This window comes from Catharus ustulatus, chromosome 7, assembly GCF_009819885.2.
Source record: "Catharus ustulatus isolate bCatUst1 chromosome 7, bCatUst1.pri.v2, whole genome shotgun sequence".
Taxonomy (NCBI): domain Eukaryota; kingdom Metazoa; phylum Chordata; class Aves; order Passeriformes; family Turdidae; genus Catharus; species Catharus ustulatus.
In genome coordinates, this window is record NC_046227.1 from 10,835,179 (window position 1) to 10,851,999 (window position 16,821).

At 39.3% G+C, this 16,821-nt stretch overlaps 1 protein-coding gene across 1 annotated transcript in view; it reads right to left on the bottom strand.

Moving 5' to 3' along the window:
• SATB2 (SATB homeobox 2) overlaps nt 1-16,821 on the bottom strand; it is a 128,428-nt gene that overhangs the window by 57,223 nt on the left and 54,384 nt on the right. Inside the window, exons 4-6 of the mRNA XM_033065385.2 lie at nt 15,943-16,069; nt 13,746-13,869; nt 8,884-8,986 (exon numbers count right to left, since the gene is read on the bottom strand). Of these exons, the coding sequence (XP_032921276.1) occupies nt 8,884-8,986; nt 13,746-13,869; nt 15,943-16,069 (354 nt within the window). The remainder of the gene's footprint in view (nt 1-8,883; nt 8,987-13,745; nt 13,870-15,942; nt 16,070-16,821) is intronic.

Below are 16,821 nucleotides of genomic sequence, written 5' to 3' on the forward strand. Positions count from 1 at the left end.
AAGTACAACAGCACTGTCATATTGCAGAGCCACCCACCCTTCTGAAGCTAATCACTAGGTAGGCACAGATTTGTGTCTGGACAAGAGGTACTGTGCTAAACTCAGCAATTACCCCTGAGAGCACTCTGGAATAGCATCTGCCCTTCATTTTTCTATACCTCCCTACAACATGTCACTACCTCTACAAGAGTCGGAAACCAATATAATCCCCAGAATGGGAGCAACAAATTATTGTATTTGAATATTCCCTTTTCATCCTATAATGATTACCATGTGTGTCAATGTATTTCAATTCCATACTGAGTTAAAACTTCCTGGATACAGCACAAAAGGAATTCAGTGCACCCTTCCCCTGTGTGATGCTCTTAACCTCTAGCCCAATCTTCCTTGCACAGTCAAGCAGCTGACGCAGACCACAGCACAATAGCTTGGGGTGGTCTGCATGCAACTTTCCATTTAAAATAAAACCAGCTCAGAAGATTTAAAATAAGATTTATTTCTCCACCTTCCCTTCCCCTCACACTTTATTTGCACTGAGTTGTTAATAGGAACATTCTGACAAACAGCCCGTGAGGCATTTAGGGCTTATGCGTGGCACTGAATTGACTGACAGCACTGGAAACCAAATTCCTATGCACAATAAGGGATGCAGCAGGGAGAGCAAGAGTGTAACACGTCTCCCAGAACTGCACTGCAAGCAGAGACACAGAGGATCCGCCAGCGTCCATGACCCAGCGTGTCCGGAACTCTTCAGTCCCACAGGCACACAGGCACTTTGCCCCAGAGTAAGAAGAAGCTGGTAAAGAAACGTTTTGTAATAAGTTACTAGCCGGCAGAATTGCCATGCTTCAATTGTGACAGGATGTCACCACCCAGGGCTGTTCTCCAGTGCTTCAGTTTGCTTCTTTGTTTTATTTATTATTTAAAACCTGGTGATCATAAAAGCCATTTCTAGCAGTGGTCATGGCCAAGCTGGGAGAGTTCTGTGAACTCTGGTATACCCTGCACTAAGCCTGAGACAGAAAGGTTCCCACAGTCTCTCCTGGCTTAGCATCATCCTGCTCACTGGAGCAAGACTTGAACTTTGGAGCTTGGGGGACAGCTCCACCCTGGAGAGACACGGCTGCTGCACTACACCCAGAGGGTGACCTCTTGCTTATGCTACATAATTATGAACTACCACTATGTAAATAACAGAACCACTCCAGAGCACAGGAGGTGCTTTTAAAGTGGTAATTCCCTATCTTTTTATCTGTAATTGGGATAATTACTTATTTCTTTTAATCACAGCCCACTTAACCACTTCAGTGCAAAGGGCTGATCTTAGGAGTCTCATTTTCATTCAACATCTAATCTTTGTATTTACCCATTTACTGGCTTCAGTGCCTGATCTCTGCCTAGGCCACTTGTTCCTGCACTCAGCACTGGAGGAAAAGCAGGCTGACATGACAAGAAGCTGTAACTTTTAAAACCTTTCCCTTCCCCTACCCCTGCAGGACAGCACAGAACCTTGAAATAGCTATAGAGCACATACAGAAATTGTTTGGCCGCTGGCTGTGGGTAGCAAAGGCCTTTATCCAAGCCTAATGGAAAACAGACAGGAAAGGCCATTGTCTGTTCTTTGTTGAGTTGCAAACCATTCAGTTCCTACCAAAGCACAAATCACTATTTTTTTACTTAGAATCATCATTAAAAGTGGGCCTTGAACCACCAATCTGAGGTAAACTGAGCGGACTATACTAACATTGCTGAGTCTCTGTGCAGCTGACCTTCTCATCCCTTATCCTCAAGACAAGCTCTAAGTCATCCCTTGGGACACAGGGATGCTAACATGTCTTCTGCCAATTCTGCTTAAGCATAGGAAGTCAAATTCTTCACATAGGCTGCCCCTGCACTGCACTACTTCCAAAGATGCTTGTCAGGAGACGAGCAGCATCATCTTATTTTTAGATTTATTTCTGGGTTTGTGTATAGGTTCAAAAGGCATACAGAAGTATGACCTCAGTTCTTCACAATCATGCTAACATTTTTTGTGAAAAGGACATGCCAGATCCATCTGGTAGAGAAAACTACTGACCACCTCTCTAACCCATGAATACTGGTCAGGTGAATGGAAAAGGGGGAGCAGCAGAATCATTATTTAGAACAGTCTGACAGAAACACACATAGTACTGCTTTAGATGGACTGATGTTATCATCTGATACAAAAATATCTCCCTTCCTGTCAACTTATTGTAACAGGAGATCCAACCTTTTGTGGGCATCTCAAAAGGGAGGTACAAACCTCCTATATGATCCAGTCAATTGTGCAATCCCTCTGGAAGATGCATATGCGTGTCTTCCTGATTCATAACATCAGAGATGGTAAAGGGAGGGAGACAGAACTCAAACATCATTAAGTCAGAGATACTCTTCAGATATTTCAAGTGAACAGAATGCCATTCTGCTCTTGGAGTGACATTTTCTATGAAATCCTTGTGATCAGAGAGACTTTGCAGCTTTTTACATAGGAAAGCTTATGCCTGTACCTAAGCCTCAAGTTATCCTCCTGTTTCAAACTAATCTCCACTAATGTTTACTTTGTAAAATAACTTTTCTTCTGAGTTAACATGTCGCTGTTTGGCAGCACACAAATATTTTTTTAAATATGAAAAAAAAATAATTTTGAGATTCCAAAGGTTAAAACACACGTTTGCTTTTTAGAAAAATGAGATGACCCTTCTTTACTAAGAATTCAAAAGGGCAGAAGTCCCAGCTGCAGCAGACAACTGGTCCTCACTGAGAAAAACACAGTACTGGAACAGGAGACATTTTTAAAAAACGTTCAGTGGCATCATTTGAGCAAGACATGGGACAAGTGGCTAGACAGCTTCTCCACAGAAGGGTTTCCAGTCTTTACTGTGTGGCCTATGTTGCCTAAAGCAGCACTGGCTGCAGCTCCAGCCACACACAGGCACAGGAGATGCCACTCAGCAAATCTCACATATCTTCTGCCACAGCACAAGCACTGTGGGCAGTGAGAGCCACTGCCCCAAAACAGCTACAAGCCAGGGAAGACATTCTGCAAAGCTGAGATTCATATATGCATTTAACTTAGATAAAAATTACTCTTAATTAAAAAATAAACTCAAAGAGTGTGTTTTAATTCTCTTTATAGAGAGGAATAGCCAAGAGGGCCACAACTCATATAACCCTGGAATGCACAGCAGTAGCTAAACTGATTTTTAACAATACACATGCACAAATCCCCCAACTGGCCCTTAACATCATGGACAATGCTGAAACACAAAATTCTAACGTGGGGGGGGAAAACAGTCAAGGGGTCTATAATTCTTGCTGAATCTTGATACTTTTAACTTATATTTAAAGAGAGAGGCCACTTTTTATTCATCATTAGTGACAATTGATGAAGTACTCTCCTCATAAAACAGCACAGCAGGCTACTGACTATGAGGATGTCTCCAAGTCAAGAGATGATCTTCAGGTCATATATGTTACCAAGATGCTGACAAGTTTGCCTGTGATTGATGCTCTTTTACTTCCTTTTTACAGAAAGTACAGAAAGTCTTGTTTTTAGTGAAATGAATACAGAGTAAGGAGTGTAAAAGTAAGCGAAGGAGATGGGCCCCACAGCCGACCCTAAATGCTTTAATGCCAGAGTCACAACTAATATCCAAACAAGATATGAAATGTACTTCCTTTAAAAACTTAACATTTCTGCAAAAGGTCAAGATATATGCATATAAATACATCACATATATAAATCCCACTACTTATATAGAAAGAAGTAAATACACATGTATGTATCAGTAAAGAGGATACTTTAAAGTCAGAAATGCTGTTTGGGAAAGATCTGGCGTGTCTTTCTTTTCATGAGGCTGCCACAACATCTGCTTCAGAGGAACAATTAAAAACTCTTCCTCAAAGCACATAATGAGAGTTTTCCCCAGGCTCGCCCTGGCATTATCACTGTGCTGCAATCCTCAGTTCCTTCAGCCTGGAAATAAGAAAGCTGGGAGCCCTTCTGAATCCTGCCTCTAACCTCTCTGAAAATACACTGGCCTCTAGGAACACATTAAAAGAGAAACAGATTGCTCTGTCTATCCATTATTGGAAGTGAGCAAACAAACTTTCAAGAATAAAAGAGCACATAAACAACAAATCAGTAATATTGGAAAAAATCAAAGAGGAGCCAAAGCAGATTCTCAATTTAAGGAAGCTATGAAAGCTTTTTCTTACATTCTTGATCTGTTGAAACAGAAATAATTGAGGTCTCCTCCTTTAAACTGAAAAGCCTCATCATTCCACAAAAACTTTGAGACAGCCACAGTCTCAAAACTTGCATCCACAGAAAGCTATATTTTGACAGACACTGATGGCAGGAGCAAAGATGACATGTTCTTCATAAGCAGACAAAAAAAGTATGTCTTTTTATTTTTAAGTCCACAATGTATTTGTTTCTTCCCGCTGCTTTCCTAACTTCCTCCCACCGAGCTAAGTTGTGTCATCAAGCAAAAAGAAAATATTCACACCAGTTAAGATTTTCAGTTGAGAAAGAATTCTGAAAAAGTGATAGTCCTTCTGATAAAAATAGAAAGCATAACACTTAGAAGTGAAATATCTATTGAGAAAGAGAGCTAAAAAATATTCTAAATGCTACAAAGCCAAAACACTGGGATTCAAGTAGGTAACTGGTACGAGTTTGATCTCTTGACAATTACCTGAATTGCATGGTTAAGTCCTGAAATCTCTCTCTCCATACATACTTATAAATATACATATATATAGTTACTTACAAAGTGTTGTTTTTATTCCTGTATCTACTTGTTAATCAAATTTAAAATCAATGCAAACCTTCCAAGCAATTATTAAAATCCTGCATTTCAACAATGATGAATGCCTTATCCCAGCCTCAGCAAGTTCAGCTTCTAGAGAAATCAGACAAGCATTTCTCAGATTGAGAGAAGTATCCCTGTGGGACTGCACAGGAGAAAAGCAGTTTGGAAACACTGGAACAAGCCATTGGTCTGTAGCTGTCATTGATTAGGATGTATTCTTTAATAAAAAAAAGGGGATCTCTGATTCTTCCTTGAGGCAGGTTTAAACATAATTAAGCCTTGTCATGTATGCACAACTTTGTACTAAAAGGCCTCACATCCCTCAAAGACAAAAAGAAAAAAGTAAATAAAAAAGGAAACAAGAGGCTTCATATAGTAATTAATTCATGGTGCATATTTTGAACAAAATTACAACACATACTAAATAGCTTAATTACCACCTCAAGTGATTAGAGACACCAAGGAGGGCAAGAAGTCCTCAGCAGAACTGTCAAGCTTTTTGTTTCCCAACCACCGTACACATTCCATTATAATTCTTTAAATATAAGCTTTCCTTCAGATACATATGTGTATCCCAAAGAGACTGGAAAGAGTGGACATCCCATTATAATCTCCCTCATGTCTTCACATACATCCCAAGTAGCAGACCTAGGGAGGAGGAGACAAAAAGCCTCCATCCTCACACCTGCCAATTCCCAAATCTGGCTGTACACCAACTCTCATGCTGCTGAGTAAACTGTGAACATCTTAAAACCTTGAGGGGATGGGGCAGGGTGGGATAAAAGAATTCAAGTGGAATTTTATTCTAGCATCATCTGACACAAGACAAAATTGCCTTGCTGAGCTGAACTAACTGAAAACTGTTTTAGAATTATGAGCATAAGTAGTTTAGCTGTCTTTTCGGTGAGTTCAACAGAATGCACACTGAGAATGTTTACTTGAGATTTGATACAATTCCATTTGTGTACAGCTTTTACATCTGTTGCTAATGATATCAAGTTATTGATTGTTCACTTTCTTATGTTATTTAAACATTAATTATGCACTCAGCAACCTGATGCTTTTCTTCTTTTTCTTTTTTTTCCAGAGAACTTTTTATTTCTCTCTGTCTTTGGTTGCAATTACTTTGATCTTCCAAGGAGTATAATTAATTTACTGTTTATTTATTTCTATTTCTAAAGAAAAAAATTTTGACCTAGTACATCTATATGTGGCAATTTGTAACAGAATCACATAGCTTGTGTTTAGGAAATCATGGTTTTGATTAAGACGGAACCATTTAGTTCCCACTGTTTTATTAAAACAGACATTAGCAGATAATAGGAAACACATTTAACACTGTAGGCTGAATTTAGTTTGCAACACCAATAAAGTTATTTTGAAGCCCCTTCCTATTTTGTATTTACCACAGCTCATGTGAATTGTTTTTTGCTTTTACTTTCTAGTAACCAGCTCTAGAGTTACACAAGGATATGGGTGCTGGATCTAAGGACTCTAAATCATAGTTTTACCTAATCTATCCAGCTACAGCCCAAAAAACAAATCACTGCATCATCCATTCACCTTCATGGAAGCCTGTTTTTAAAATATTACTAAAGGAGTATGCAGTGACTGATGCATGTAACTTGAATCACTGATTTTGCACACTAACTGAGCTGTCCTGCAGGACTATCTGGCTACAGAAAAGAAACAAAACATGAAATGAGAGATGATGAGAAATTGAAACCACCTAAAGAAGTGCCGAAGTCCTCCTGTTTGCAGGCAGTTAAGATTACTGGTCTGAAGTTGCATGACTGTTTATTCTCCATGCACCACTGTACCTGCCACAGACTCTTTGTTTTCTCTCCCACTCATATAGTTGATGAATCAACACTACTTGAACTGCTTTATAGCAGCTTGTGTTTACTTCACACATACCTTAACCTTCCTTTTTTTCCTCCTACTAACACACACATAAACTTCCAAACAGCAACGACTGGCTGTGTCTCTGAAGAGCACAGATACAGAGTTATCTGGCAAACTCTTCGGGTTTGGATCCTTGACCTTTTGATTGAGGTTTCATTCTACTTTTACTGCACTTAACAATATAACTGTGCACTTACTAAGTAAAAAAAAAAAAAAGTAAAAGCATAAGCTCTAAGAATGGAAGAAAGTGGAAGATGACCGTGTGCTAGAAATACTCAGAAGCTGTAGTAGTATCTCTACAGTTAAGAACACTACAGTTAAGGGTTTCCAGTGCCTCTGCAACTGGCACCCTTGCCCAGTTTTGAAAAAAGAAAATGAAAAAAAGCGCCTGTTTCTGTTCTCCCAGAACAGCAAGTAAAAGCAAATGGTGATGACCTCGAAGCTGTTTGATACCTTTGATTGCTTTTTAACCAAGAGGTTAAAGCACTTTGAATAAAATTCTGTTATTAAGAGACAGCATTTAGAGAAAAGAAACACTTCTGAGTCACACAATGGCAATTTAGAGAGAAAAGAAAATATCTAGTTTATTCGGCATGAGGGTAACCACATACTAAAATTTCCAATCAACATTTCTACTTCTAGCCATTTTAGTAGGTGAAAAGGAACATCTCCATTTCCTTGCCTGCATTGTTATGGCAATCCTGCCTGGATTTTGCTTCTAGACAAATAATTTCACCATAGAACATTATTTCTTTTTTCCCCTGGTGAAAATCTAATCATCTCAGAGCCGAGGTATGAGTGTCTTACAGGTATGCTCTGTACAAGCCAGATGTGCAGAGAAAAAACAGATGCCTCAGAACTTGTTCTGATGTTTCACACAATTTTGTTTCATGTGTTCCTAACTCAAGCAGCAGAGTTTTTATGATATTATTATGCAGATATCTAGTCTGTCCTAAGGAAACAAAACAAGCAACCTTTCATAGCTTATGTTTGCCAGTCTTTTATGAGAAAAAGACAGCACACTCTTTTTGAAAGGTGCTAATCTTCACACAACTAAAAATACAATGGTTTCTCAGGAAGGAGATGACATTACTCCATTTCTTCATAGTGTTTGTGAATTCGGTTATGATTTTCCTGGCTACTGAAAGGATCACAGAAACGACAGTAACAGTCTATGCCTTCTTTCAGACAATGAATCTTCCTTTCAGTGGTGTAAGAGAGAGAAAAACCTCTCCCAGGATACCACTAATCTCTAAGGGTGATGGGTATTTGAGGAGGAGGAGTCAGGTGGAATTATGAAAAAGTTTTTGACTATCCTTTAGCTCATGAGTATTTAAAGCACAAGTGTTTAAAGAAAAAAACAAAACCACACTAAAACAAATAGTCCAGTGCACACCTAAGCTCCTTGTCAAAGAAAAGGGAAAATAAGAAAACAAACCACAGGTGATAGATGCTTGTCACATCATTTTGTGCACCACTGACAGGTGATCAGACAGTCAGTGGTGAGAATGGGATGAACTTATTTAGAATAATTTTACTGCCTCAGGCACTGCAGACCTACTAATACAATTTCATTACAGAAAAAATACGAACAATGGGCTCCTTTGTCTTAACATCAGTGGGTGCAGCACCTTACTTACAAGTGTCTCCCAACATCCAGTATTAAATCCTCTGTATCCACATTCCACAGGATAAAATACAGCAGGAATGCCAGTACTTTGAAGTAGTGAAAATAGAGAACAAGGGCACATGTAACTTAAAAAGTCTAGAACTTTAAAAAAGTTTTTAGCTTTCAGGAGCAAAATGAAACTAAGACAACTTACACAGCAATTTAACTTTTAAATCCTGAGATACTACAACATTTTCTTTCCAAAATGTTTTCACTTAATTCAAAACACAGTTGATCTTTCAGCACAGTTAAATGGGATATTTTAAGCATGTTTTGTGTCCTGTGTTTTCATGCCAGCCTTGTTTGTAAAGTATCAAATTTCATTTCAAATGTGCTGCGTCTGTATCCTCTTTGTAGACAAATTCACAAATATTATTATTGCTTATTATTACTTTTATTTAAAGCAAATAATCTCAAACTGTCAGCAGAATTTCAAGAACTTGGAAAGCAACAAAAAAAAAATAAATTTACCTTTAATCTTCTTGTACTTTTTGTACCATCTCCCAAACTCCTGGCACTTGGTTGCTGACACATTGGCATAGTATGTACTATTTACAATGGATGAAATCATACTCTGGAAGGATAGAAAGAAAAATAAAAAGTGATTTTAAATATCTTCCACAATTAGACATCTTTTCCAGGAAAAGCAAATGACATGTGAGTGCATAATAATCATCCATTTGGGACTTTAAACCCAGAAGAACCGTCTGATGAGTACAAAAATTTGGTTTTATTCTCCAGTCTATATGCCCAGCCATGAATAAAATCACAAAATAATAATAACTATTTTGCAAAATTATGTAAAAAAATTGAGTACTAACATACACTGAGACCTGCAGCTCAGGCTGGAAGGAAAGTTCTACTTTGCTTTGTACTTGTGATATTGCAATAGCTAAACTTTAATTGCGTAACAACAGGCAGTGCCGTGCTGGGGCACACATGCTCACCGCACCAAGCACAATTTAGGAACCAGATCCTAAAGGTAAGATTAGATGCTGCAGCATGCATAATCCAAATAATGCTTTTCAGATGTCTCTGTTCTGCTTCCAAATGCAGCAAGACCGCACAGCCAAGAATTGGAGAACATCCGTGCTACTTGCTGCAGAACAACAGTTAGGCAAATAAGTTAAATTAATATAATTTATAGAAACGTGTGAGTAGCCCTTGTGTGAAAAATCACCTAGAAGAGAAATTAGCAATGCCATTCAGAGCACAGGGAACTACACATACTACAACACAGAGCAGTCAAAACCCACAAGAAAGCTCAACAAAACTGAAATATCAGCACCCCTTGCCTAACCGGCACCCCCTCCCTACTCTGCAAATTCCCCCTAAGCAACTCCACACAAGCTGACTGAAGAGATAGCTTCAGACTGGTATTTTCCAGCACCTTTTAAAATCCAATAAAAAGGACATTTTATATCTGGGGTGCTTTCTGCCCATAGGGTGGCAAACAGCTTCATCACTGGTAGCTCTTTCATTCTGTTTTTCTCTTCTCTTCCTCCATGCTACACAGGATGAATCCTTTTAACAATATTTTGCTCTCCTCTTCCCCTTTCTGAACCCTTCCAGGGTCAAATCGTTCCCAGCATGTGCACACTGTCAGCAAGGAAATGCAATCCAACAGCACCAACACATAGGAGCCAGTGCACCCTCTCCACAAACTGTATTTCATTTTCCTCATGCCCTCCTCCTGCACTTACATCAAAGCTCAGAGATAGCCCTGGCACCTTGTGCGACTTCTGCACCAAGAGGAGAGCAGGGATGATCTCAGAGATCAAACCATGGCTTCAAGCTCTGGCCTGCAGGCTCCTGCAGTCTCTTGGCCATATCCGAAAACCTAAGAGGCTTATGCACTGGCTCACTGAATTTAACAATGCCTTTAAAACAAACTCATCCCTGACCTCTTCCAGATTTATCCAGCCTCTGCAGGATTGTCTGCCCTGTCCCATTCACTGCAGTGTCATAGGATTCTGTCTGTTCCTAATGCTTGAGTTTTAGGAACTTAAACAATGTGAGCAAAACTTGAGAGATTTAAAATAACTGGGAGATACAGATAGCTTTCAGTCTTCAACAGGTAATTCCACTTTTGCTAAACATGCTCTTCTGCCTTTTCACTCTACCTTTTCCACTCAAAGGGTGCTATGGTGCACTGCAGTAGAGTTTGAAGGCTATGAAGTAAGAGCCTTGTTAAGTAGCTGCTTCAATTTCTAAAACTGAGATTCAATTTTCTAATTAAAATCAATATTTTGAGACATAAACCTAGCATTGTGGCAGTCAGCAGCAACTCTCTGCCCATAAATCTTCCCTTGCTCTACAGCATTTTAACAAGCAATAGAATTCTGAAAGCCAGACATGGCGATAGCCTCTGCTGGAGAAGGTTTTTGTTCAAAGTTGAGCTAAGCTGGGTTTTTTTTTGCATCATTTCAGTTAAATTTCCATTCACTAAGGAAGGGTGGGGAAATTTTTGAATTCTGTCTATGTATCAATTTGGTTCTCTTAATTTTTTGGAGAGGGGGAGATGGGAGGGGGTTTCCTTCTACAAATCATCTAGTTCTACAAGAAATCAACGTTACTGAAATCATGGAGCTATTAAATATCACAGAATATTAACCTTTATTTGAGAAAGAAAAGCTTAACCTAAATAGTAAAATCAAACAGTAAATCAAACATTGGTGAAAAAAATCTCTGGACAGATTCTCTTCTGCAGGGGAAAGAGCTATAACAACTTTCAAACCACATATCCTCACTATTATATGTAAAGGAACACTAGGGGTATTTCTGCTAGGAATCTTGGTATGTCTGCAGAAAGGAAATATCCATTTAAAAGAGAGTGGGGGTTAAAAAAATCACTCACTAGTTGTAAATTTCTAAATAATGCATAATATTTCTGGAAAAATCTTTAAGGAAGGAATAAAGCAGCAGATATGATTGGTGTGTGTGTGTGGCCATGACAGCCATGTGGAATGAAAACTACTTAGACCAGGAGCTAAGAAATATCCACACAAAGAAAATCTGGTGCATTAAGTTCAAGGAGAAAAACATAGGACACACTCACAATCCCAAGAAAGCTTGCTTCAGCAAAGAGACAAAATGCATGGTCAGGGCTGAAATGAATTGTATGACACAGGAAAGACAGAGATCTCTAAGAAAAAATGGAAATACTGAAATAATTGGATTTCTTTCTACCACATATGCTCCCCCCACCTACCCTCCTTCTCCCCGGCTCAGTTAACTGGGACTTATTTGTTTGAACAGGAGCTGTATGCTAAGGGTAGCTAAGCTGAAGACATATAATACATCTAGCAGAAAAAAAACAGAACAATTTTAAATCAAAGTGAATGATTACATTTCCCATTAGCAGCAATCAGAATCCCCATCTGGGCTGCCTGGAGAGCTCGGGCATGGAGAACCAGAGACGGAGCCCCATTGCTGGTGGGAGTGGGAGCTCCCTGTGCTGCCCCTCTCCACTCCTGTACTTGAGGCACTGTGAACACATTAATAAACAGCAGCATTTACTCTGCAGTTTGACTCCTATGAGACCACTCTGCAATTTGCTGCTGTCAATAATATATTAACCACAAGGGGGTTGTAATGACATTTCACATTTGGCACGATATTTTTTTAAAACTGATTTGGGAGAAGGAATTGTATTAGAGGCATATTCAGATGATGGTAATAGACAGCTTCTATACAACCTTCCATTGTATCTCCTGCATTTTGTGCACTAAACCAAAAGAGACTGAAACTTTTTATGGCAATAATAATAATGATACAAGCTGCATTCTGCAGTCTCAGTTCAAGGGTTAATCGCTACCCAAGGTCATTTATACCTGTGCTTAAAAGTAAGCAAGCTCCATTTCCTACAGAAAGATCTCTTAGCTTTGCTCAATAAATAAATACTGGAGCAAAGAGTTGGCTGCTACACTTCTGCCATCAGTAATTTTGTAAATATATGTCAGACTGAGGCTATAGAAGGAGTAAACCAACTGCAGCGTTTCCACCTGGTAGGCTTTGAAACTGAAGTGGGAGGAAACAGACCCAGACAACAAATGAATTTTGCACATGAAATGATGCATAGTTTAGTTATGTTGGATATTGAAGAAGACTGGGCAGAGACAACCATATGCTGCAATCATCATTAGCTGACCAGATTCCACAGATAATTCTATTTAAAGAAATTACACTTAAACTGTGTGAAAAGGAAAACACTTTCCTATTCAATGTGTATTCCACACTTCACGTATCTACAGTGACTGTTACTCCTTTACTAAATCAGCAAGTTCCCTTTTGGCTTTTCCTTACAAAACCTTTCCATTCCTGTTATTTCTGTAGATCCCACATGGCTAAAGAAGGTCAAGAATGTGATTCCTACCAGCTCTGTATTTCACCTCTGTGCTTTCTCTGGAGTTGTAACCATAACACAGCAAGGCAAATTTGTAGTAAATAAAAATTATTGTCTTGGTTCATGGAGGCTTTGGATTATGAATTGCAGGATGAACATACAGTGCAATGGGAGACAGACAATCACAGGAGAAAAAATGTTGGCTATGAACAAGCAAAGCAATGGATTTTTAGGAAGCAGGAATTACCCATGTTTTGACTTTTAAAAGATACAATGGACAGATTAACCTGATTCTAGCACACATTTTTGAAGGCAGTATATTTTTCATGCCTAGCAAAGTTACCTGGTCTGCGTGCTAAAGTGCTAATCTGTTTCTTCTGAGAGGCAAGGAGAAGTAAGTCATAAAAATTTTATTAATGTCTCATTATGACAATCTGAAGTACAAATAGAGCTCGTGACATCTGTAGGAACCTGTGTCTTAGACATGACATCACTGCAGTCACGGAGAATGAGGCTGAGTTTTTGTTCTTTTTTTAACATGATTACATATACATTTTTGTTGCTGTTTCCTAGAAATTGGGGCACAATTGTTAAAACTGCATACTTTTTTATCATGGTTGCAGGCTGGTGAGAGCTACCCACGGGTTAGGGGGGAAGGCAAACCTCTGCTAGTGGGAAGAAGCCACTTGAATCTTGCATTTGAGAATCCTCAGTCCTATTGCAATAGGTTCAGATAAAAATCTAAATAAAGGATTTACATCTCTATGAAAAACCAAACAATTAATTTATAATTTTTATCTGGCAACCCACAAAGAAAACATGGTGTAAAGATACTTTTTAACATATTAATTAGAATTTCTCCTTTCTGAAGAAATCAAGAAATTTATTTGATATTTATGGAATTGTTTAGTATATGTTCTTCACAAAACAAATATGAGCTTTAGTTCCTGGAAATCTTTCTTTCCCTAAGCCTGCTGAAAGCACTGACCTGTGAGAGAGGGCATTCTTTGGCTAATGTGCTCTGATTCATCTCTTTGAGCAGTTCCTTTAAGGCATTGCGAACTGTGGCATGGTTCCACTGCTCTGCTGGCAAGTCTTCCAACTTTGAACAACTGTTAAAACAGAAAGCAAAAAGCAGATAGAAACATCACCTTCAGAGATACTTACTTTTTGTGTGCAAGCGCTATAGAACTTTAAGCAACAAGCACAACCCTGAAGTCTCCTGCTTGGCCAGCCCATCAAGGTGTTTGTCCCTTCTATCCCTCTCCCACCAAGCACAATTACCAAAAGATGTGCAGTTCAACATGCAGCTGCTGATTCTCCTATGGCATATGTGTGCATAACCATTCCTGCTGGGGCCTGATGGAGAGCAAAGAAACTGCATAAAGTGAGCCACAGTGATGGCTGAGTAAAGCCATCATCTCCAACAAAGATACTCCTGCTGGGGTAGAAAAATAAACGTATATGCTGCACTGCCACTAACAAAGTCGCCGAACAGTGAGGACCTTCACTTTGTGGAGGCAAGACTTGAAAAATTAGTTTCATTTTGTAGTTTCTTATACTGCCCCTATCACTGAAGTATCCAAGAGCCTTTCAGAAACACACTAAGCCATATCCCCAACATCTGTCACTTGCAGTTCATCCTCACTTTCCTTCTACAAGAACTGCGTATGTAGTGAAGCTTTCGTCTTCACATGACTTATGCCTCTTCTAATTTAACAAGTTTATTATGGTTTGTGTCTACATGCATGGGGACAGACCCAAGAAGCACATCAAAAAAGTGGGAGAGAAATTGTCCCTGTCATTTCTGCTGCAAAGCCTTAATGCATGCTCTCCAATGGCCCCAGAAGGTGGCTCTGCCTTCTGCCCTTACAGCCTGGCTTTGCCCTCAGAGTTGAACCTTCAGTTGTGCTTGAGGAATTCCACTAGTCAGTGATCATCTTTATCTCAGTCACAGACCATCTTTTATTTATGTAGCATCCAGGAACTTGGAAAATAAAGAATGAGATCTTAATCTCAGGTTCATACTCTTTGCTAATACAGATTTAACAATAGAGTACATGAACTCCCGGTAGCTCACACTTCTGAGGAAATGAATTATTACACTCACTTTATAGCAGCTATAGGGTCTAGACACTTTTTTACAACTACATAGCAGAGATGTAGCCCAGCTGAAAAATTTTAATGGTGTATACAACCAAGGAAAGACCTGTTCATGGAAATCAGAAAACCCAAGCACCATCAGAGATTCAACAAGAAAGAAATGTTGCTGTTTGGAAGTTTAATGTCAGTGAGGCATCAACTACTTCCAAATTCTAAATTGAACTGTACAGTTGGAGGGTATGTACCTGTCACCACCCCTGTGCACATATCCCTGTGGGCCTCTCTTCTGCTCAAGCCAAAGATTCAAAGAATTGTCAGCAAGTTATTGCAGAATGTGTTATTTTTTCCTCTTTCCTCTGTCACGTTCTGGCCATACAGCTACAGAAGGCTGTGCAATGCAGACTTATCTGCAGCTCTGGACTATGCCATGCACTGCCAGGGACCTTACCTTTGAGGACTCTTTAGAAGGCCAATAGAGACAAAGAAGAAGAAAAATAGAGGAAATAGTGGGAGGAAAGGAGGATAAATAAGTGTTGGGAGCTTTTGCTTTGCTAATCAGAACTAGCCCTCAGGGAAGGAAAATATTTTCCAAATGCCAAATGGAGCTGCAGTGACACTTTCCTTCCTTGTCTTCTGTTTGCTGTAAAGACCACTGGAGAAAAGGGAAAAAAAAAAAAAAAAGCTCCCCTCCTCTACAAACTGGCTGCAGAAGACCTGGATTTTCACATCCTGCAGCCCCTAGAAAAAGGCAAGGACTTTATTATTTGATGAAATTAAAACTTAAGAATCTATTAAATTTTGGACTCTGGAAAGGTCTGTCTCTAAAAGCCCCATATCTTTATTTGATTGGGTTCCTGCCTTTTCTCTCTCTGTTACCATATTGCTACTTCACAAAACATACAATATCAGTTGGAACATGCACCAAAAAGCTGCCAGGTGACCCACCCTTCTAGTCATTTTCTTTTCATTCCATCAAAAGCCCAGAAATTAATGAAGACAGGATGTGCTAATCTCTGTAGTAATGCTGTAACCAACAGAGCAGCTCAGAGAATAGGGAAGGACAGATGTTCAGAAACACCCACCTTTGTAATTGGATTTTCAATGTCACAACATGATAGACATCTTGTAGCATGTCGGCTACTGTCGCATCTGGTGCATCAGTCACATAACTGAGAGGGAGGGGATTCCACCTCCCAAGCTTGATTATTCCTGAAAAGAAAACAAAAAAATCCATACTTTATATTTTATCAGCCATTTATTAAACCCCTCAGCAAGGTTGATCGCTCCCAAGATCTGCCTTGAGTTTTATTGCAGTCTTGCCTAGAAAGACGTATTCTACTGACTCCTGAGGCAAACACTGGGGAAGAGCAGGAACAGATTCAAAATATTTAGCAGACAGTTGCTGACATGTTCCTGACTCTTAAATTATTTCAAGGAAATACAGGAGACTTCCTTCCCATCTTTCATCATAGCTCTAAAGCCTAGTTCTTAAAGATAGAATAAGCTCTAAGTACTCTCTAGTCCTGATTTTGCAGCCTACAAAAACTTTTCAGTAAATAAATGCATTACTTTTAACTTGAACAGGAAAATTCCTAGCGTAGGCTTTCAGCACTGTTACAGTCTAAGCATGGTAGATTCCCAGTGGATGGATGCCACTGGAAACCCACTAAATAGGAAGAGTTCACTCCCAGATACAAGTTGCACTATGCAGATGGTTGCTTTTCTTTGTGGAGGCAAAAATAAAAGAACCAAACAACTGCAAGTTGCTGACCACAGATCCAAAATAGCTTTTTGGAGGCGGGGGAGAATGCTGTAAGTTCTATTTCTACTTCTGTTCATTCTTTAATAGGGATCATCACCTCTTCTGGATGAGCTTGTCACAAAGACTGTAAACTTGGATGGTAAACCATTTGGTGCAGAGGTATTATTTCTGTTCAGACAATTGCAGAGGGCCCACCCAC